The sequence below is a fragment of the Cydia pomonella genome, chromosome 27 (assembly GCF_033807575.1).
Source record: "Cydia pomonella isolate Wapato2018A chromosome 27, ilCydPomo1, whole genome shotgun sequence".
Taxonomy (NCBI): Eukaryota; Metazoa; Arthropoda; class Insecta; order Lepidoptera; family Tortricidae; genus Cydia; species Cydia pomonella.
Window position 1 is genome coordinate 5,610,772 of NC_084729.1, and position 24,499 is coordinate 5,635,270.

The window sequence follows — 24,499 nt, forward strand, 5'->3', positions numbered from 1 at the left end:
AGGTTTTAGAAATAAAAATAATTTGAGTCCCCAAATGTGGCATTATCTATGAAAAGGGACCTTATTGTCGATGGCGCTTACGCCGCACTGGGTCGCGCAGCGTTGTATTTGTATCGGAACATCGTTTATGACGGCGGAAGCGCCTTCGACACTAGGTTCCCTAATTAATAGAATCAGGCGTTACTTTGCGGAAATCCATGATAATTAAAACAAGTAATATTACTTTGCTAATCCGCGAGAAAATAACGTGTTAGTCAATCAGTGCTAACCCGTTATACTTACTTGCGTATTTTTACATGCTATTAATGATTATGTGTGTTTATTCCTGTGGCTTTTAGGACAAACAACACTTTGCACTCTAAACTTTGCAATGGGAAAGATAAGATCGAGAAAGGGAAAAAAATCTGGAGTTTATAAGCTTACTTGTGATAATTGTAATAAAGTGTATGTGGGGCAAACAGGCCGTAATTTCACTACCAGGTATAAGGAGCATGTTGCGTCATACAGACACAACCATCCAGAAAAGTCAAATTTTGCGAAGCACTTGATAGACAGTGGCCATGCTTTACCTGAGAATCATTCTTTTGATATTTTACATGTTTGCGAGAAAGGATTGCGTTTGAGTGTTCTGGAACAGTTGGAAATAATTAGGTACAACAATAGGGGGATGATTCTTAACGAACAGTTGAATGTTGCGTCATCGCCGTTATTACGAATTTTTCCATCTCACTCACACTTGCACAGTAGGGGGACTGGTCAAGGTATAAATATGGCCGACCGTTCTAGACAGCTCAGTCAGTTGTCGGGTGTCATACCGTCAACATCTCCAGCATCTCCTGAGGATGCCTCGTAGAGAGGTGAAACACGTGTCGAGTTTTGTACTTTTGGTATCGAGAATGAAGGTGGTGGTGGGTTGTTATATTTATTTGCGTATTTATTTTTGCGGTGGGAGGGTGGGAACATTAATTGCATGTAAAAATACGCAAGTAAGTATAACGGGTTAGCACTGATTGACTAACACGTTATTTTCTCGCGGATTAGCAAAGTAATATTACTTGTTTTAATTACTAGGGTCCCTTTTCGTAGATAACGTTACAAATATTGATTTATAGTTCCAGAATTTAGGACGGGTACCCTAGAGACCCAGGGCGTTCACCCCGAAGCTGAAGACGCCAGTTCTAATCCGGCCTCGGCCAGTGGAGGCCTTGGTTACTGTGTCTTTAGTGTGACATCTATTACAGTTCCTAATTTATATGTATGTATAGTAGTGTAACTACTTTTACAGTACATATGGTGCTAAAAAATTAGCATATTACTATAAAATTCGCAACTCGTGTCGAATTTCCTATTTTTCGCACTTGAATCGTAAAGTACTATTATTACAAGTTAAGAGTCCCTGGTTCCTTCTCATTTTAAAACTGCGAGTTGGATTGTAATGAAACTTTGCACATACAATGACATGAGGTATGAGTCCTATTATTAGTTTATATAGATCATTTCACTTAGGGTCGGCTCTCCTCGTCCTCAGTCGCCAGACACGTCGGTAGGGATGACGAAAATCCAAGTCAAGGCCTTCTCATTACATGTCCATACCACCAGACGCGTTTCAAAAGGTTTTTCTCAGATAGGGCGGCGGATCTTTAAACTTACTGTTATTAGTTTATATACTTCGAGCAACACCGGCTTCCACGTCGGAAGGGAGGAGCCTAAGCGATATCTTAAGCGAGGGAAACGTGCACACAGTCGCACTTCTCACTCACTACATACAAAATCCAATCTGTAATGACGACTCAGATACATAGAAAATGACACACGAAGACAAATCTTGCATACCTCGATCTCTTTTTGTGTACAGACGAGTCACAACAGGCACCGCCATAGGTACAGTTGTACCTATGCTTCGGCAGAGGGGAAATAGTATGAATGCCGTCTCCCTTCCAGAGAGAAAAACAAGTTTTGTATGAAAAAATTAAGTTCGCTGTATTTGTTAAACTATGGTATCTGAAGTTACCTTATATAATACTCGTACTCTCGAGATGTGAGCAGGTATTGCATTGGTAGCGTCGTTCGTGTGTAATAGTTTTCGACGTGTGCGCGCAGTTTTGTAGGTATAAGATAATGTCTAATACTCACGCAGTGTGTGAGCGGTGTGAGCAGGTATTGCATTGGTAGCGCCGTTCGTGTGCAGTTACGACGTGTGCGCGCAGTTTGCGTGCAGTTTTGTAGCGCATCGTGCAGATCTCGCACACGTGGCATCCGCTTTTCTGCACAAAACACAATTTATTAGGCGGTTATCACCTGAGTCCGGAATTTTCGCGGCAAAATAAAAGACTGTCGCTATCTAGCTAGTGCTAGAAACACTTTTTTATCGATATATGTAATGTGTAATGGATGGAATGGATTTTTATATGTGTAATGGAAGAAAAAAATGATTATGAAAATTTTACGAAAAATATTTGAAAATCTTACCCAAACTTAACATCATACCAATAGGGAGTATTACTGCAATGTTCTACCGCCAGAGTGCATCGTAAACCATAGAGTAACTTAAACATACTGTGCCTTAAACTGTTTTTTAGACAGCTAAGTTTTCACAGTTAATAAAATAAGACATTGATGCATCAAAGCAGTTTGTTTACAGAAACGCGAAAATCTAAATTTAGTTATCTGCTTCTTTATCGCTCGAATATGCAAGAGGTTAACGATAACAAAATTTCGATTTTTCTTGTTTTGCGGTAAACCCTCATATTGTGATGGATTGTGGCAGTGGCGCCCCCTACGCAGAGTTTCGCGTAATATTCCCTATTACAATGAATTTTATAAATTTGCTCCCTTGACTTCGAGCGAAGTTGAACGTTCATTTAGTGTACATAAATGGCTTTATAGTGATAAACGAAACTGTTTACTCCCAGATAATGTTGAGAAATCAATGATTATCTGCTCCTATCACTATCACAAACCAAATAAAATGTCATGTGTGTGTACTGACGTGGATTTTGAAGAAGTTGCATCTGTTTCTATATAATTTTATACAAACCTCACCTTTTTTTTAAATTGTTTATTTATTTATTTCATGGACCGTTTTTTCTTCTATTACACAACTATCGATATCGATAAAAATGTTTCTAACACTAGCTAGATTGCGAAAGTCTTTGGTTTTGCCGTTAAAATTCCGGGCTCTGGTTATCACACCGTTGCCGCATCGCCCGCTTCGGTGTGATATATGTATGTATAATAAGTAGTTAAGCTGACTGAAAAAGTACAAAAACAACATGTATTTAATATGTTGTAACAAAACAATGCCGTCCTCAAAACGTCGGATGTCGATTTAAAACTTAATAATACGCGAATAAGCCCCGTTTTCGTAATTAATAATCGAGCGCATACCTAAATTTACACGCGCCATATTTAATTCAAGTAGAGTTTATTTATCACAATTAAATATATTTATTGCCAATCAAGGCCTTGACAATGATAGGTATTACCTAATCAATTGCACGCATTTCACATCCGTTAGTTGATAAGTCTATCGCAAGCTACACGGATCTCAAAAATAATTAAAAATGGAATTTAAAGACAAAGTAGTGATTGTAACCGGCGGCAGCTGCGGCATCGGAGCCGAAACAGCCATACAGTTCGCCAAACAGTCAGCCAAAGTGGTCATAGTTGGGAGAAACGAGGAGAAACTGAGGGAAGTCGCCAAGCAATGTGAAACTCACAGCAAAGCGCTCGCAGTTAACGCCGATCTCACCAACGACTCTGAGGTAAAACGCGTCGTAGAGGAGACGATTAAACGCTTCGGGCAGATCGACGTACTCATCAACAATGCTGGAATAGTAAAGAATACGAAAGTCGAAGAAGGGATATCAGATTACGACAAGATATTTAACACGAATCTACGAAGCGTGTATCTTTTGACCAGTCTTGCGGTTCCTCATCTGATTAAAACTAAGGGCAACATTATTAATATCTCGAGCGCAGCGGGGCAGAAAATATTTCGTACATTGACTGTGTATAGCATGTCCAAGGCTGCCCTGGACATGTTCACTAAAGGTTTGGCTGTGGAACTTGCTCCAAGCGTGCGAGCGAACTCTATTAACCCTGGACCTGTAAAGACTGATATCTGGGTCCATGCGGGCCTTAAAGGAGGTGAAACAGTGATGGATACTTACGGAGCCGCTACGCTTTTGGGCAAATGTAGTGTGTGTAAAGAGATAGCTGATATGGCTTTATATCTGGCTAGTGATAAGGCCAACAGTATTACGGGAAGCACTTTTGTTATTGATAACGGTATAATGTTAAAGTGAACTTAATTGTAACGTATTTTGTGAAACACAGATTGAAATAAAGTTGGTTCGAGTTTTCAAGCTTTTATTTAACTTGCAATGTTTGTATTTAAATAAACATGTATTGTCATATGACAACGACACCTCACTAATTACTACACTGAAAAAAATAGATAGCCGAACTGGTTTTGTAACTTTACTAAATAACTAAACTACGGTTATAAGAAAATAAACTTTGCATAAATTTACAAACTTATTTTGTAGTGTATACCCAGTACCTGAACACTGATAGGTCTGATAGCCAAACACGGTTTTGTAACATATCATATCATTTATTCCATTGAATCATGTTCATTTGTACATTTTGGTCTTAAATATAGTCAAGTAGGTACATGATACCCTGCTAGGGTGTACAATTTAGGACTTAAAATTATAATTTACAACATAACACATAACACACAACACAACACATAACACATAGCAACACATAACATATAACACATAGTTCGCAAGGCCCAATTTTTGTGTAAACAGTAACCAAAATTTTGTTACAGTTATGCAAACATTTCTTTCAGTGTACGAACTAGTAATAAAAGAAGGTTGATTTTCGTTTAATTATTTTTTGCAATTAGTGATACTTCACCTGATTGTCACATGACGGTATGTGAGTTATTAGAGAACCAGGTGACCATGCAATATTATGATGACTAGAGTTCGCAATCTCGTCGCGCTCTCAACTTGATAGGGTAGGTCGGAGAGTATATAGACACCCTTATTTAAATAAGAATTGTATCTTGAAATAAATCTAGAACCGAAATAATATTTAGGTTATGATTCGAAAATTTTTATTATTATATATTTGTATCAATATTTGGGTCACTGGGTCACGGACACCCAAAGATCATGTTGACTTGGAAAGGGAACACAGAGCACTGTCGATTACTCTAACGTTTGAGTGGACGTTCGAAGCGGAGCGTTCGGCGGGACGTGCAGCGTAGCGGCGGGCTCACAATTGATTTGAGTAGCGTGCGCTGCGTGCGCTAAGGCCGCTCCTATACGTCTGCATTTGTTTAACATGCACCCCGCACGCCCCGCCCCGCTGCACGCCCAACTCGAGCGTCCACTCAGGCCATACACTTAGTGGTAAAATGCTTGCACGGAGATTTGCACTTTGTTCTCGCGAGGTAATGATCGCAATCTTTAAAACATACTATCAGATCAATCACACCGACCTTCAGTGCTCTGCGGTTGCAGTACAGTAATGCCTTCAGGGGATTATTGAGGCTGCCTTGGCGCTAGTTAGCTAGTGCTTCTGGGCATTTACCGCAAATCGACAACCATTGTGCTTAGTTTGCATGAAACGAGGTAGCGCTACTCTAACCACCCCAGCTCCTCCACGAAGCCTAGCAAAGTTTTCAGGTTGCTAACTGCCTCTTAGCCTTGCCTTGGCCTTGCTATAGCTTGGGGAATGTTCACCGAGACCGGCACTGACGGCTCCAGGTCGTGCTGCACAAGCGCGCAGCGTCGTAGTGGATGCACGTGAGGGGCAGTACCAACACTGTGTTTTTGTATTTTCATCTGAACGTGTTCGCGCGTAGAATGGACAGCCCTATTACCAGTCATTGGATGGGCAATATGGGCATTCATGTGAGATCCAACAAGAATTTTAAATTTATTTTATTTGAATTAATCTGATTTAATTTAATTTTAGTTATTTATTTTTTATTTCTTACTAACCTAGTTAATTAAGTCATGATATTACCTGTTAAAAAAAACAATGTAATAGTTTATTGATAAAACAAAACTCATGTCCTAATTTTACACATACGTTTATACGTTTAGTATGTGTATAAATTTCTACTGTGTTTAAAAAACTTTTATTATTTTAGTTTCCCACATGATCCAGTCGTAAAAGAAAAAATGATTGCAGCCACGGGATGAAAGACTGGTTCCCGACTAAACACAGTACTATTTGTTTCATACATTTTGAAAATACCAGTTTCACTGAAAAGCGTACCTGGGTCGCCTATACTATCCGCAAAACTATCTGGCCCGTCAGGTCTTAACAAGGGTAAAGGAGATAGTGTTAGGGTCCTACTGGACGTATAAATGAAAATGCGGACTGTATTAAAATAGGCTGGTTTATTCCGCCTCAATTACAGAGAATCCCGGCCAAACAATTATAAAAAAACTATTACGGTATTCGTCCGTTGCCGGTGGAGTATGTGAAGCCGAGTGTGTGCCGCGCGGCGCTTGCGGCTTGCCGCGATGACGTCGCGCTCTGTCCGCCGCCCGCGCGTCTCCTCCCGTGCGTATGTCCAGTACTTAACATGCTGCCCGGGTTGAAGTATGTGGAGGAAGACTTCAAAAATCTGGAAGGGGACAGATGTTGTTAAAGTCTTCCTCCACATACTTCAACCCGGGCAGCATGTTAAGTACTGGACATACGCACTCGTGGACCCTATTGCGAACAAAGCTTTTCAAATTATTTGATGGCTGCAAGGTTGTGTAACAAAGTGGTAAGCTCATTGACTCTGCAATTTAGTGAATGTAGATTCTGGTGTGACTCTACCATTGTACTGGGGTGGTTAAATACACCACCAAATAATTTGAAAAGCTTTGTTCGCAATAGGGTCCACGAGATCCAAGAGAGCAGTGGAGGTCACACGTGGAGCTACGTACCGTCGAAGGACAATCCGGCGGATCTTGTTTCTCGTGGGGTGAAGGCTGACCAAATCAGCGGTTCATCCTTGTGGTGGTCAGGTCCGACATTTCTGTCGGAACCAGAATCTCAATGGCCAAAAATGCCCAACACACACGTGAAACACGATCTACCTGAGTTGATTACATGTTCTCTGGCGCTTGTTGATGATCGTAGTACTGATTGCATTTCTAAATTAATCGAAAACAAATCAAGATTTATTAACTTACAAAACATAACCGCGTACTTGCTAAGATTTATACATAACTGTAAAAATCAGAACAATAAATTAACTGGTCATCTTTCAGTTCAAGAACTTCAAAATTCGTTAAATTTAATAACCCAAAAAGTACAACAGGAAATGTTCCCTGACGAATATGCTGTTCTAAAAGCCGGCAAGGCATTACCTAACAGATAGCATTATGATCTCAGTGGCCAGTTAGTTTTGCGGCAAGTATAGCAGGAGGACGTCCTATCGGACGTCCTAGGTATCGCTGGAGCGACTTGGTGGAGGCGGATCTGCGCGAGCTTCGAGTCGACAATTGGCGAGAGGTCGCACAGGACCGAGAAATTTTGGGTCGCTGAGCCAACGGAGTAAGTAAGTAAGTTTCATTGAAGGGAAAAAGTTGCGATTGTTTGAAAAAACTGGCATACCCCACTATTGAAATACTAAAACTCATTGACAATGATGATGAGGTTAGTGAATAAAATTAACATGTAACAGGATTTTTTAAATTTGATTAGCGTATAAAATATCTGATATAACACTCATTTGTGCTCTACAGAATAAAAATACCACAACAACCTTCATCATTATCAAAGAAGAGAAAACTAGAAAAGGTATAGTATAATTATATTTTTCATGTAAATGTGCACAAAATGTGTTGGCCTTCTTTGGAGGAGGCTTTTACCCGAAGGGGGTCCACACATATTTAAAAAATCTAAAAATAATAAAAAATGGACGTTTAGATACTTTAATTTTACGAGATATCAATTATAATTTACATATCTATCGGTTTTACACATGTATTCGGAGTATTATCAGCCTGGCACCTGTAAAATTTCAATTTTCCTCCTTTTTCTTGTGACTGGCCAGACTCAATTTTTTTTTTTTTTTTTTCGTATAGCTTTTTGTTACTCTACTTCAGAGATTTACAGTTTTCAAGTACTGTACCGCTTCTTTAGTTAAGGTGGTAAAATCCTCTACTTGCCCATGGTATTTGGTTAGAATCTGAACGAAACGTTATCCGTTTACGTTGGAAAAATTTACTTATGTTTTAATTCTCTAATACGACAGTCAAAGATGAATAATTATATTCCCATTAAGCCCTGGCGTTGGGCTATACAGATTTTTGGCGTTTTGAGATCATAGTTTGCTTTGACGTCCGAAGTACAGTAATCAAATTTTTTATTTGTGACTTGCATCGCTGAATCTGGCAGCTTAACGAGTAAGAGATATTTGTCACTACTGCCCCTAGATTCAATCAATTCACTTTCTTTTTCTTCCAATCTTTCCTAATCATCAATTGGAGTAGATACTTCTTTACTTCTTTTTTTGCAGTAATATGCTCTCGAATATCCACGCCATTTCTCTCTTTGTTTTTGTTGTTCATCTGTACTTTTTTCTTTTATAGATACAACACGCTTCTCTTTCTTTCTTTTTGTATAGTTTTCTTTTTGTTGCTTTTTTCTCAGTGCACAAAGTTTCGAATCTTTTTTAATTTTTTCATGACGTATTCGGCTAGCTCTTCTTTTGGCTTCTAAAATGTCTTCCCTGGTCTTTTTTCGCGATTTTGCTGTTTCCATAGCCTACAACAAGTAAAATATGATTATACATACATACTTATTATATAAGCGCTGGTGGCCTAGAGGTAAGAGCGTGTGACTTGCAATCCAATCTTGTGAATCAAATGAGTTTTTCGGAAATATACGTTTTTTTAGCCTAATTTATAGCTGGGCAAGGCCTCCCCTCACTTATTCCACTCGACTCTATCATTTGTACATTCCCGCCAGTCAGGACAAAATACGTCCAAATCGTCCCGATCGTCGAGCCAACTCGAATCGTCTTTTCGTTCTGCCTGCACCCCGGCCTGCACCATCCATGGTGTTCTGTAAGTCCCACTCGATAACCATTTTGGCCCACCGTTCAGGGTGCATACGGCAGACATGTCCAGCCCAGTCCCACTTAAGCTTAGCGGTCTTAACACCTACATCTACTTGAGTTCTGGAGCGCAGTTCCGTTTCTCCGATTCGATCAGTTCTGCGAAAATACTGTGCTCCATCGCTTGCTGGCAAACCTTGGGTTTGGACTTTAAAGGACCATGTTTGAGCGCCATAAGTCAGGATAGACAGGATACAGATGTCGATGTGTATGCGCTTGAGACACAGGGGAAGGTCACCCTTCAATAGCGCTTTCATGGATCAGAAGCTCTTCCAAGCGTTTTCGATACGTCTATTGACTTCAACGGCTTGACTTTTCGAAGGAAGCTACCTGGCCCAAGTAATTGTACTCATCAGCACTATATTCTGTCCATCAATCGAGACCCCATGTTTTGTCCCATTGGTCATCAACTTGGTTTTCACTTAGTTAATTGTGAGTCCAACTTCAAGGCTCGCTATGCTGAGGTCTTGTAGCACCAGTTGCGTGTAATTTAATGTTAGCTGCACTGGTATTATAAATTTGACTTGCTCTATACCCTGGTTCTGCAAGGCGGAAAATATAGCGGAGTGTTTAAAGCTGTCAAATGTTTTGCTGTAGTCTACAAAAGAAAGGTATAGAGGCACGTTGAACTCGTTGGATTTTTGTATTAATTGATTTGATGTATGGAGGTGGTCTGTTGTGGATAAACTAGGGCGAAAACCAGCTTGCTCGGGTGGCTGATTTTTATACAGCAGTGGGGCAATTCTATTCTCTAAAGGTGGCGACTGACTTGTAACATTTCGGTGTAATGTAACGTGATACAACCCGAGCATTACAACAGTCAGTGCAGCGAGCCGAGCCGCTCGACGCGAGCACCGCGTGCTCCACTCGGCTGTCGGTTTTTACGCGAATCCCTTTGAGTGTTACAAAGGTGGCGACTGACTTGTAACGATCGCCGTGAACGATACATTACAAGCAAATGTTACAAGTCAGTCGCCACCTTAAGACTTTTATGAACAATTTGTAGATATGGGAGGTTAAACTAATGGGCCTATAATTGTTTATTTCTGACGGAACGGACGGAAGTACTATATTTGAGTGGCATAATTTAGAAGGGATTTTACCGCTGTGCAAAATTGAGTGAAAAAAAGTTCGGTAAATATGGTAAACAGGTCATTTCTCCTGTTTTAAGTGCTTCAGTTGTGACGCCGTCATCCCCAGGGCTCTTCTGGTACTTCATGGTCTTGAGAGTGGCGTTGACTTAACAACTGGTTATAGGGGGACATTATCTGGGCAGGAGTGGCTATTAGGCGGGTCTACACAGAGCGAGAGTACGCGCGAGGCAATCTCCTCGCGCGTATGCTCGCTCTGTGTGGACCCGCCTATTATTGGATGGTGTTAGTAAAATGTCGGAAGAATAGAGGTTTTTATAATATTTGGTTCATATACATATAGTTCTTATTTGGTCCCTACTGCTACATTTTATCCCGTTTTTGCTGAAGCATAATCATAATACTGTTGTATATAACTATGTTTAACAAATAAATAATTCAGACGGTCATGGGCGTAAGCAGGCACAGGCAGGGGGCAGCTGCCCCCCCCCCCCCCCCCCAGGCGTCCGGCGATGGGAACTTGCCCCCCCCCCAGTTAAGTGGCTGACTACGCCCTTGCAGACGATAAGACCCTGGTGTTTTCTCTGAAGTCCACGTCAGACATATCATTTGCGTGGCTCGATTCAGATTGGAAGGCAACGTGGTCGTCCACGTCATGCACTAAAGTGCATTTAAATTTATCATTTTCTTCCTGTTTCTATTCCTATGGCGGTAAGGGTATACTAGGGCCAATTAGCCTCTTGTTACTCTCTGGATTAGAGTGACACCAAGCTAAGTTGGCAGTAATCTTGATAACCCAGCCTATGCAAGTGTTAAGTAAACGCCATAATTTCATAGAAGTTTGACGTTTAAAATAACACTGGGCTGTCAAAATTACTGCTAACTTATTTTGGTCTGACTCTATCCATTTGTTACTTTTAAATTTATACACACGAATTGCCGTAGTGAATACGTCGCAGCACGTTAGTAAATCGCTATACACAGGGCAAGTATATATACTCTGTATCTTTAGGTATTTAAATAAATTATTAAAAAAATAAACAAACAATTTGTACATTTTATAACGGTAGTTATAACATTTTCTCAAAAATGGACGGCAACGTCGACTTTCCCGTTTAGAAAATAGGTCGCGAAGTGCATAGTTTATGGTCAATGAAAATATTAAAAAGTTAAAAACATTGCACTCTTGATTTCAGATCTGGAATGTTCCATACAAATTCCATTATTTGTCAAGTTCCAAACTTTTTAACAGGTGAAATGGCCATATCAAATGAAGGCATAGGTCTATTAAACAGCCAAATATGAAATAGATGATCAATACTTATTATTATAATGTTGGTACCGCGACTATTTAGATGTCTCAAATAGGTTGGTGTATTTTCGCCAGAAAAATACACTTCTATTTTTGAATTAAAAAAAATAAAATGGCGGCAAAGAAAATATTTTTAATTGTTTTTACTTTTTCCTGTGAAAATATATAAGAACGTTGATTTTTTGAAGATATCTTATTTTGAAGTTATAATTTCAACAAAATTAGTGCTAGTTCGAGTGACGAAGACATGGAATGTTCGACACTTCCAGAATTAAAATGTGAGGTGAATTCTGTAATAAATAATTATTTTTCTAAGTGTTTATTTTTAATAAAATTAATATTCGACTACTAATTGTTTTCTTGGACCATTTTTGAGAAAAGCACTATATATGACTCGGAGGGAAGGCTACTTGCTAGCTTCGGATTCAATGGGGTTGGCCGGTCGAAGTATGAAACAGATGGCGCCATCATAGCTTGCCCTGTCAATCCCTAGAATTGTGTTAAATTCTTGTTTTTTTTTTGGAATTTTGTGACCTGGATTCCAGTACTTTAAGCCAAATCTCATAGAATAAAACTAGAGACAGGGGCAAGCTATGATGGCGCCATCTATGCAAACCTTTGACAGTTGCCAACCCCATTAAACGGACTTACAAGGTCGTCCGTTTAAAAAGACCGCCAGTAGCTGCTGGATAAGACTCAGGGTTGTGGCGGCGACGTTTGCAGCTCCCAGGACGTTGTTAGCACCGGTGGACGGCGCAGACATGTTTTGCCTCACTCTGATTTTGGATGAACTGGCTTCGTCTTCTTTTTCTTCTTCGGCAGCTCAGGTCTCGGCCCTCCGGTTTCGCCTCTCGGCCGTGGGCCGTTGGCGGGCGCCATCAGGCTCGACGGCGCCGACTCCTACACCGTGGCTACGGGAACCGCGGCCCGCATCTCGGCCCGGGACGAGAAGGCTGCGTGTGAGCATAAGGGCCCGCCTCTTGTTTCTGGCCTCTTTTCGAAACACCGGACAACGGGCAGCGTTTGCCGGGTGTTGCCCTTTACAGTTGCAACAATTTGCTGGTTGGTCTCGAGGCACTGGACAATTCGCCGCGATGTGTCCCTCGCCACAACGGACACATCGTATCGGGCGATGGCACCCGTGGGACGAGTGCCGGAACCCCTGGCAGCGGTCAAACTGAGCGGGGCGTCTCTTGCTTCGCCAGGCTTCGATCTTGATTCCCGGCATGTGAAGAAGCTCCTGCACGTCGTAGATTCCTTTGTAATCAACGGCCGACTTCGCGAGCTGCATGAAGTGTAAGCAACCCGGGCGTCCGTTGCGAGCGGTGATGGGCTTGATGTACTCGACTTCGAAGCCCCTCTTTAATAGGGCCGACCGGATCTCATCGGTGTCAGTTTCAATAGGGAGTCCTTTTAAAGCCACCTTCATTTTTTGTTGACTTCGGAGGCTATAGACATGGAAGGGACACGCTTCCACACCTTCCTGTTCTTGAAGCTTTACCAGGTGACTTTGTACAATACGAAACTCCTCCGGCGTCTTAGGCGTGAAGCCTTACGTCCAGAGGGCTTCGCGTTTGGATCATGCCCGAGCTTTTGCGCTAGCTCTGCGAAGTGGTGCGTCCAATTGGGAAGTTTGTCGACTATTATCGGTGGATATTTCTCCTTACGCAGCGCGGGGGCAGTTGGAGGGTGCTGTCGGACTGCAGCTATATCGCTCACAGCGGCGGGGGCCGGGACAGCGGCCGCAGTAGTGATGACTGGCTGGGATTTCTTGCGTTGGGGGCTGTCCCACAGCGTTAGCCGTATCCGTAGACATCCTCGTACATTTACGCTTATCCAGCGTCGGGGCTGCACTTTCATCCGAGTTTCCTGCGCTTACCCTTTAAATGCTGGAGAGGCGACAGTCCGCTACGATTCGCAATTATGGTTTTGACGTCACTGTTTAAGATTTCTTCATTTGGTTGTATCCCGTGCGTCTCGAGCTTGTGGTAGATTTTCAACCATTCGACCTGGCCAGCCGAGAGCGTAGAGTTTTCTAAGCCCACATCTCTGTGTCGAACGCCGGTGCGGTGTCCGGGATTGATGGCTCCTGGGCCGTGGCATCGGTAGCATCAATCTCACTCTGCGACGAGGACGAGTCTGAACTGTTCGACAACGGCGATAACGGCACAAACACCGGTGATGGTGGCTTTTCTGCATATCCAAGGGCGGATCCACCGTTGTGGGCACGATGGGCATGCCCACAACCCTAATAGGGTGCCCTATTGATTCGCCTAGTAAAATTACGCTGATTTTCGTTTCGCAGACGCTTTGGCAGAGGACGGTTTGGCAGAATTTCATTACGCAGAGTAGTCAGTTGGCAACTTGGCATAACATTGATAAGCAGATTTACTTTTCGTAGAATAATCGTTTAGTAACCATCACAATTACCCGAGAAACCCTTGGTCGAAACACGATAGTTAGAGTGATTTTTAGTATTAATTAGAAATTCGAGCATCTTAATATCAGCTGATACTTATTTACAAAAATTATTATTATTTACTAAAATTACAGGGGCCATTGTTTTTAGGTTAAGGAGTCTTAGAAACCTGAAACATTTACAAATATTAGTACAAATTTCTAAAAATAATACCAGCTTTTAATTTTCAGGCGTAGGGGTTTTTTAGCGTAGTTATCTGTTTAAACGGCTCCATGGATTGCAATAAATTGCTTGCGATTTCTGATACATTACTTTATACGCCGATAATATGTATGTAGTACCGCAATTGCTAAACTAACGAAACTGTTATAATTTAACTGTCACTTTATTCGAAATTAAATTTTAAAAAACGTTGCTCGAATAAAATTTGTTTAATCGGATAGATTACTCTGCCAAATGAAATTCTTAGGTTACTAATAGATTACTAAGTTTTTTGCTAAATAAGAAAGTAAGGAATAAAGAAAAAAAAAAGCGGCCAAATGCGAGTCAGACTCGCCCATGAAGGGTTCCGTACCATTTATGACGTATTAAAAAAACTACTTACTAGATCTGGTTCAAACCAATTTTCGGTGGAAGTTTGCATGGCAATGTATATCATATATTTTTTTTAGATTATCATTCTGTTATTTTAGGAGTTACAGGGGGGGGGGGGGACACTTTTTTTTACTTTGGAAGTGTCTCTCGCGCAAACTATTCAGTTTAGAAAATAATGATATTAGAAACCTAAATATCATTTTTGAAGACCTATCCCTAGATACCCCACACGTATGGGTCTAATGAAAAAAAAAATTTTTTTTTTAATGTTATGACGTATTAAAGAAAACTACTTACTAGATCTCGTTCAAACCAATTTTCGGTGGAAGTTTGCATGGTAATGTATATCATATATTTTTTTTAGATTTTTCATTCTGTTATTTTAGAAGTTACAGGGGGGGGGGGGGGTCACACTTTTTTCACTTTGGAAGTGTCTCTCGCGCAAACTATTCAGTTTAGAAAAAAATGATATTAGAAACCTAAATATCATTTTTAAAGACCTATCCCTAGATACCCCACACGTAGGTAAGGGTCTAATGAAAAAAAAAATTTTTTTTAATGTTATGACGTATTAAAGAAAACTACTTACTAGATCTCGTTCAAACTAATTTTCGGTGGAAGTTTGCATGGCAATGTATATCATATATTTTTTTGGATTTTCATTCTGTTATTTTAGAAGTTACGGGGGGGTGGGGGGGACACACATTTTTCCACTTTTGAAGTGTCTCTCACGCAAACAATTCAGTTTAGAAAAAAATGATATTAGAAACCTCAATATCATTTTTAAAGACCTATCCATAGATACCCCACACGTATGGGTTTGATGAAAAAAGATTTTTTGAGTTTCAGTTCTAAGTATAGGGAACCCCCAAAATTTATTGTTTTTTTCTATTTTTGTGTACACATCTTAATGCGGTTCATAGAATACTTCTACTTACCAAGTTTGAACAGTATAGCTCTTATATTTTCGGAAAAAAGTGGCTGTGACATAATCGGACAGACAGACGGACATGACGAATCTATAAGGGTTCCGTTTTTTGCCATTTGGCTACAAAACCCTAAAAACCCACACTGGCTAATGCGATTTACTTAAACTTTTGGTACGGTAATCTCTATGTAGATACTCTAATATTCTTTAAATAATATTTTTTTTTTTAAATAAATAAATAAAAATAGACTAAACATGTTTGATAAACTAAAAATTGTTAAACATTTTTAAACCAAGTGAAACATTTTGGTCTAATGAATGTTGTTGTTTAATTATTGTTAGGGAATGGTAATTTGTTAAATTGAAATCAATCTGTCAAATAAGTATATAGGGAAAATTTGATTGAAAAATGAACAGTTGGAAATGAAATTTGGTTAATTTTTTTTACCCGACTGCCAAAGGGAGGATGTTTTTCGAGTGTATGTATGTATGTATGTATGTATGTCTGTTTCTTTGTGGCCTCCTGTAGCGTAAACGGCTTGATGGATTTTGATGTATGAAGTATCGTTAGATTCGTCTTGATCACGGGAGTGTCATAGGATGTCTTTTTGGGGGTAACTAAAAAATTATAAATAAAAAAAAAATATTATAAAAAACAAAAACCCGACTGCACACTAAAAAAGAGGAAAACAAGCCCCACAAGAATATTGTTGTTGATGATAAGTATCGCAGGTGGGGACCAACAACCAAAATGGCTATAAGTAACCCTCTGTTGGTCCCCGCCTGCGATACTCGTACTTACCATCAACAACAATATTCTTGTGGGGCTTGTTTTCCTCTTTTTTTTGTGTGCAGTCGGGTTTTTTGTTTATTTTTTTATAATAATTATTTTTTTTATTGTAAAATAGCAATATTCCGCAATCCTCCCAATAATTGTAATTGAACGGTATGTGAACCTAGACTCTACCAAACGTTAGTCGACTAAAAGTTACATCTAGGTACAAATAAATCCCTTTGCAAAACGATGTTCGGCGAAACGTTGTCTGCAAATCGATAATCTACAATAAATAGGTCTGAGAATCATTAGATACCCCATTATAGTCATATGACGTAACACTTTCACGGGCTATTGAGATCGATAGGCTGATGATCGTTCATGAACGATGACGATCATGACTCATGAGTCATGATTGTTCATGAGTGAGTTCGTACTCCGACTCGCACTTGGCCGATTTTCGGGTGGCTGTGACCACAACCTTTTTTGAGGGCTGGATCCGCGCCTGTGCATATCCAAAGCTACTTTCTTCTTCGTCATCCGTCAAAGAGGGCAAGCTAAGGCCGACTAGTCCTTTATCCATTTGGATTGGATATTCTCCTTGTAGAGCGGAGGCTGTTGACTGCATTTAAGGCGGGCGTATTAGGACGCAATGATGCCTACGTGACTTACAGACAACTAAAATCATCCAATGTACGAGTATAAGTATTTATTAAATGCAAATGATAATAAAATCGATAACAAACGCGATTGCATCTGATAAAGGCTTGTGGAAAATGAAGTAGGTATAAGTTAGATACGTCAAGGTGTAGCTACCTAAAAGTATAATAATTTTGTATACCTAGATGTCCTAGAGCACACAAGTATCTTATTGAAATAAGTAATAGGTATTCGTACGGCAAAATTTGTAAGCAGTCACATAATTTTGACGTGCAATTTATGTTGCTGATATTACCTAGAAATTTAAATACAACCAGTTGTAAAAACCGAATAAAAACATCCCACTGCTCACGTAGTTTTTGTAACTCCTACAATTGGAATTTTATGATAAATATACCTATAGGGTTTGTGCTGCTTACAATATTATTATTTTTAAATCATTATAGGACATTGTTACCCAAATGGAGTAAGTCCCACAGTAAGCAAACTCCGGATTGACGGGGGCATAAATGCACCTAGGCTAGTGATTTATTAAATATCGACTAAGTTTATCGACATCGATAAGTATATATGAAAGAGGTTTTCACATAATTAAAAAGTATTAAAACTTAGCTATTAGTTATGATAATGATGATTAAAAATTGCTTTTTATCTTAACCTCAATCCGGGGTTTGTCAGTAAGGCTCGTGTTGGGGGCACTCCGACAACGATATATATAATATAATAAATACATAGAAAACACCCATGACTCAGGAACAAATATCTGTGCTCATCACAAAAAACATTTGAACCCAGGCCCATCGGCTTCATAGGCAGGGTCACTACCCACTAGGCCAGACAGGTTGTCACTGTTGTCAGTCAAGTCGGCAGCTTGGGTACTGTTACGGCTTAATTTGGCTACAGTAGCCACGTCAAATTAAGCCGATTATGGGCAATCAAGTAAATTGGTAAAATTATACCTCGTGGTGTCCAAATGAGCATACTAACAGTCCTCGAATATAGTTAGTCCTTTCAAGTAAAATTAAAATTGTAAGAAATGTCGATAGTTTATCGATATGACTTTATCGACAGACACAGCAACCTGGTTACATATTGTTAATGGTACATCAAAACCAAGTGGTTACGGTCAAGGCTCGGAACCGGTTTATAAAATACCGGTTTATTTCGGTTTTCCTCCGAACTTTTATAAGAACGTGAATGTTTTAAGAACTTTATTGTAACTTAAACAAACCGCTTTATTCGACGAGCGACGAAACTGCCGGCCGACCTGGTGGTATGCCACGTAAACAGACACCGACATAGGAAGAAACCGATTTATATTGCTCTAAACCGTTTGATTTGACAAGAACTGTTCTCATAAAAACCCGTTTAAAAATAACGGTTTTCCGAGCTAAGCCGAAATTAAAAGGTTTTGCGCCAAGTACATGATAACGGTTTGGAAATTTAACTGGTTTCCGAACCTTAGTTACAGTGACAGCTGGCTTTCGCTTCATCTTTTGAATCTCGTATATCTATGATACGAAAAAAAAAATGATGACGCGAAAAAAAAACAGTCAAGGGCGACCCTAATGACATTGCAGTGAAAGTGCAATAAGACAGTGAAAGTGAAGTAGACTGTCATTAGACTGTTATTCTAGGGTTATCACTAGGCTGTTATTCTAGAGCTGTCACTAAGCTGACATTATAGGGTTGTCACTAAGCTGACATTCTAGGGTTGTCACTAGACTGTCATATTAAGGTTGTCACTAGACTGTCATATTAAGGTTGTCACTAGACTGTCATGTTAGAGTTAAATAAATAAATAATAAATAAATATTATAGGATATTATTACACAAATTGACTAAGTCCCACAGTAAGCTCAATAAGGCTTGTGTTGAGGGTACTTAGACAACGATATATATAATATATAAATATTTATAAATACTTAAATACATAGAAAACACCCATGACTCAGGAACAAATATCCATGCTCATCACACGAATAAATGCCCTTACCAGGATTTGAACCCGGGACCATCAGCTTCGTAGGCAGGGTCACTACCCACTAGGCCAAACCGGTCGTCGCAAGACTGTCATTCTAGGGTGGTCACTAGACTGTCATTCTAGAGTTGTCACAGACTGTCATTCTAGGGTTGTCACAAGACTGTCATTCTAGGGTTGTCACTAGACTGTCATTCTAGGGTTGTCACTAGACTGTCATGTTAGGGTTGTCACTAGACTGTCATTCTAGGGTTATCACTAGACTGTCATTCTAGGGTTGTCACTAGACTGTCATTCTAGGGTTGTCACTAGACTGTCATGTTAGAGTTGTCACTAGACTGTTATTCTAGGGTTATCACTAGGCAGTTATCCTAGGGCTGTCACTAAGTTGCCATTTTAGGGTTGTCACTATAAAACTACTACTACTACTAGGATTGTAACTAAATTATTATTCCAGGGTTATCACTGAAATGTCATTCAATGGCTGTCACTCAAATACCAGTCTAAGGATGTCACTAATGTATCCTTAAGGGTTGCCACTAAAGCATCTATTCAGGGTTATCACTTAATATATTCTAAGCAACCAGAGTTGTCACTCACCGGGTCGTGTTTTATTCGATGATTGTTGAAGGCGGCGGGCTCGACGTACCCTCGCCGACAGGGCGCGCATTTGAACGGCGCGTTGAGGTAGTTAACGGAGGAACCACGTGCGCGTAGTTCTGCCAGCTGCTGCTCTGTGGTTAGGATCAGTTCTCGGGCGTAACCGGATTTGAAGCCTAGAAATAATTATAAAAATATATTACTTTCAAATTTGAAAAATAATAACGTTCTAGTCAATCAGTGCTAACCCGTTATACTTACTGGCGTATTTCTAAATTTAATTAATATGAAGAGCAAGGGCGTCTAGTACAAGTCTGGCAATCCTTTTTCCGGCAGGGGCAGGGGTATAATAAATATTATAGGGGCATTCTTACACAAATTGACTAAGACCCACGGTAAGCCAAGAAGGCTTGTGTTGTGGGTACTCAGACAAAGATATATATAATATACAAATACTTCAGTACATAGGAAACATCCGTGACTCAGGAAATAAATATTTGTTCCCATCACACAAATAAATGGCCTTACTGGGATTCGAACCCAGGACCATCGGCGTCATAGGCAGGGTCACTACCCACTAGGTCAGGCCGGTCGTCGTTAATTTTTTTTTACGTATGTACGAATGTTAATGTTTTTTGTACAAAAAACACGGAAATAGAGTTCCATAACCTAACCTGAAAGTTCGATGGCCCTGCCATGTTGTGTGAAAATACATTGTTTCGAATCCCAACCTCCGATTTCATATTATTTATTTAATGAAATAATTTTTGAAATAATGAAATAATTTTGATATAAGTAATGAAATAATTTATTAATGCATGTGGAGAATGGGTTACAAATATTAGCTAAAATTGCTACTCTAGTAGTCTCACCAAACTCTACCTTTTCAGGCGTACATACATTTTAGACACATTTTACAATTCTCATTGTTTGTCATCTGCTAAAATTCTAATCAGTGTGCCGTCTCTCATAACGATCTGTATATTAAAACGCGCACGTGTACGTCTACGTATACGCACCCAGTATGCACAGGCCTTTAGAATCTATAATAGTACTGGAAGGGACAGATAGGAAACATACACTGTATATAAAAAAAATAGATACCTTTCAAGAACTCCTTGTCTTTATGAGTGACATACTTCTTTTTCTTGTTCTGGCTGATGGCGAGCAGAGGAAGGTCATCTTCTGAGTCAGATGGTGCGTCTTTAACGGACACACGGTCCTCGATGCCCTCATGGTCCTCATGGTCTGATGATACACCTGCGTGCGTATGATGTACAGGATTATACACGCGATTAAAAAATCACATCGCACGATTGATAAGCGTCATTATCGCACTGTCGCCGGCCATCATATCCATACATTAGATTGGGAAACCAGTTGATGTGTTCCAATACATCAACTGGTTTCCCATGAAAATCAGATCAGGCAGATCGTAATGTTCCTGCGTAGTGTTTTGACGATAATCACATCAAACCAATAGATAGGTAGGATAGTTTCGTTAGGTTGCTTCAGATGCCCACACTGTCCATAAACTGGAGCCCAGCTACGCGAGGCTACGTCGACTCAAGGAACGGAACAAAGATTTTCACGTTTCACGAATTTCACAACCTGCCTGATCTCACGATCAACCGCCGGCATGTAACTTTTTTTTAATGGCCCTTAAAACTAAAGCTCCGATCACCTACCTTCAGGTTCCTCCTTTAACGTTTTAACTTCAACTTCTGCTGATTCTCCACTGGGTTTAATATCGAAATGCTCCGTTTGAATAATAAAATTTGGTGTTAGCTTGTGCCCTCGTCTGTCTATGTGCTGAATCAGGTCTTGTGTGAGCTGCAATTAAAATGGTTGTTTATAAAACCAGTTAGATGCATAATCAACTGCTTAGGGAACAAATCAACTTCCAGAAGATGTGGTTTCAGCACAAAATGTGATCCAGTTTGAAAATAAATTAGACAAGCATGTTTTATCTACTACTCGTTCATGATAACTGGATAAGGCCATAACTGCCTGCCTGCTTATTAAATAAATAATAATAATAAATCATTATCAGCCACTGGGTAGAAAGTGGTGCGGTACGACCTCTCGACACCCCTGAGCCGCTCACACCGTGTTACTCCTGGTCGTCGGCAGTTCCAGGAGCCCATCTAGTGTAATAGAAAACATTGTTATGGCGGGTGCCTGGACGTTTTTGCAATTACCCAGACGTTATACTGTTCACTTTTTCTAAAATAATCCCAATGAGATCAGTACATGAGTGTCTATTGTTGCGTCTGTGAACAGGTTACAGCAGACATTCTACATGACATTAAAGCTCTCCAAGGGACCTCTACGTGTTGGATCTATATCCCCACGCAAGCCTATCAAAAGACAGATCTATATTTATTAAATATTTTGATTTGTCCCTTTTTAGTATATGATATCTAATTTGGTTTATAAAAGACATTAACACTTCACGCCAATGAGAAGTGCAATGCAATCAAGAAATTAATTTAATATTTGTTAGGTTTCTATTTCAATACGAAAAAATGGAACCCTTATTTATGGGATCACTTGTCAAGGCCTACTTGTTCTTAAACTACTGGACAAATTATATTTAATTTGGTTCGTACACATAATAATTATGTATGTTGATGACTTAAAGATGTATGTGTAAAGTATAAAATTTAAAACATTGATGACCTGATGACTTTTGTTTTTGAAGACCGGTCTGGCCTAGTGGGTAGCGACCCTGCCTATGAAGCCGATGGTCCTGGGTTCGAATCTCGGTAAGGGCATTTATTTGTGTGATGAGCACAGATATTTGATCCTGAGTCATGGATGTTTACTGTGTATTTAAGTATTTGTATATTATATATATCATTGTCTGAGTACCCACAACAGAAGCTTTCTTGGCTTACCATGCGACTTAGTCAATTTGTGTAAGAATGTCACTATAATATTTATTTATTAATTAAATATGGGGCCAATTTTGGGGGTAAATTTGCTTATTATTTTGTGTGACATATGACATATATCAAATGAAAAGGTTGTATTGTAAGAATCTCAAATATATTATTTTTATGTTTTTAAGTGTAACTTATCACAACTTCACAAGTTGCCATTTTTAAGATACATAGTTTTGATGGTACAGTCAGCGTCAAATACTTCATAGCAGTCAAAGTGGCCAAATAGTTCGGTACACGGTATTTGGCTACTTTGACTGGTACAAAGTATTTGACGCTGACTGTACTGAAAACTGAGTACATGACAATAGATCACCTCATTGTTAGTAGCGAGCAGCCTGCTCAGCAGCCGGTCGGAGGTGACGGACTGCACCCAGAGCTGGTAGCTCTTCTGCAGCAGCGCCAGGCAGATGCTACACACTGTGCTTGGCTTGCCGTCATCTGCATGGAGCTGAAACACAAGTAAAGTTTTGCAATGTATAAGTTAAATACATGCATTTTGTTTCTTTTCTATTTTTCTTTCTTCCTTCTTTATTCTATGGCCAAGTCTTCTGCCATTTGTCCTATTTATTTGCCTCACTTGAAGTTTCGATCGAAAAATATATAAAAGATGTGTTTTTTTTTTAATATTATGTTTTGTAATCTTTTTTTATTACATTATTCAATGTATTTTTTAATCCTGTTATTTTTTAAAGCAAGATAAGATAAGATAAGATAGATTAGTGTTAGGCAGAAGTTCTAACAATCTTACGTGTTTCATAGAAGAAACCACGTTGAATTCCTAGTTTTTATATGTATACATTGGCGTTAGAAACTCAAAGACACTGATACAAGCAAGTATAAGAGATAAAGCATATGAACAATTTACATACTGGTAATCTCGTCAACTTCTCATACATTTCTTGAAGACACGAGTTCAATATATTGTAAACAGTCACGTTACTGGCTAGGCACACTCTGCACAGTAATAATTGAGACATATTCAATTATTACACTTCACATAAAATAGATAAAATCTAGCACATTTTTTATGATTTAAATAGGATAAAAATAAGGGGTGCTACATCATTTCATTTATTGTAGTAAATTAGGAACTAGTTAATATAGTTTTGTTGGTAAATTAAATAAACAAAAATTAAAGATGCGTCCTTTGAAAATATCGCAAATGTGACAATTTGTCTAATTTATATTTATATAAATACAAGTTCATCGCGTCTAATTTTAAACTTTATTACAAGCTATTAAAGTGTATTTTGAAATATAAAACTATCTGAATTTTAAGAAAAGAAGTACAATAAACGATTCAGAACGTACTCTGCTACTTGACATTACTAGTGTTGTGCAATATATATATAGAACCAGCGGTCCGACGCGAGCACCGAGCAAGAATACAATACTCAACGCGAGTGGCAAAAAACTGGCTCCGTGTCAAAGAATATAATACTCACTAGGAGAAGAACGCTAACTCCATACAAAAAAATGCCCCTTTCAAAAGTTCGTTTATACTAGTGGCGCTCTCTTTGTATCTCAGTACTAAAATTGACAACCGGCTTAGCCTGGCGGGTTTTGGTAGGTAGTGATCCAGTTCTAGCTAGTGGTTCTGGGTTCGAATCCCGGCGACGGAATTTATTTTTGTATTTTTAAATTTTTTGGTTTTGTTGGGGTGAGGTTTTTAAATTAGTATTTATCAAATATAAAAATATTATGTTACATATTAATCAAAATCACAGGCATCTTTTGTCCTAAGAGATAATGATATCTATATTTTAAAGTTTTTTTCAATATAAAAGGTAACAATACAGTTTATTATCAAGTTATAAATATTTTTATTCCTATATATTAGGATCAAAAGAGCTTAATTCGTTCGAAAAACATACAATAGGCAGGAAAAAACTCATATACAATACAAATTTATGTATCGGACAGGGCTTGTTGAACTAACTGATGTGACACTTCCATATAATATCTACATACCTATATGAATTTTATTCAATGAGACCACAGGTCGGTAATTTCGGTTCATTATTGATGTGGGTACCAAATAGT

At 39.2% G+C, this 24,499-nt stretch overlaps 2 protein-coding genes across 2 annotated transcripts in view; one reads left to right on the forward strand and one right to left on the reverse strand.

Annotated features, from left to right (window-relative positions):
• The window catches only part of LOC133532484 (zinc finger protein ZFP2-like), a 30,931-nt gene extending 7,350 nt beyond the window's left edge, over nt 1-23,581 (reverse strand). The window contains exons 1-6 of the mRNA XM_061871182.1: nt 23,326-23,581; nt 22,770-22,904; nt 21,197-21,341; nt 20,613-20,768; nt 19,509-19,684; nt 2,134-2,264 (exon numbers count right to left, since the gene is read on the reverse strand). Coding sequence (XP_061727166.1) covers nt 2,134-2,264; nt 19,509-19,684; nt 20,613-20,768; nt 21,197-21,341; nt 22,770-22,904; nt 23,326-23,433 — 851 coding nt within the window. The 5' untranslated portion in view covers nt 23,434-23,581. The remainder of the gene's footprint in view (nt 1-2,133; nt 2,265-19,508; nt 19,685-20,612; nt 20,769-21,196; nt 21,342-22,769; nt 22,905-23,325) is intronic.
• On the forward strand, nt 2,611-4,367 carry LOC133532504 (uncharacterized oxidoreductase SSP0419-like). The gene has a single exon (XM_061871214.1). The coding sequence runs from the start codon at nt 3,564-3,566 to the stop codon at nt 4,305-4,307; it is 744 nt and encodes a 247-aa protein (XP_061727198.1). The 5' UTR covers nt 2,611-3,563; the 3' UTR covers nt 4,308-4,367.
• Nucleotides 23,582-24,499: the final 918 nt, after the last annotated feature.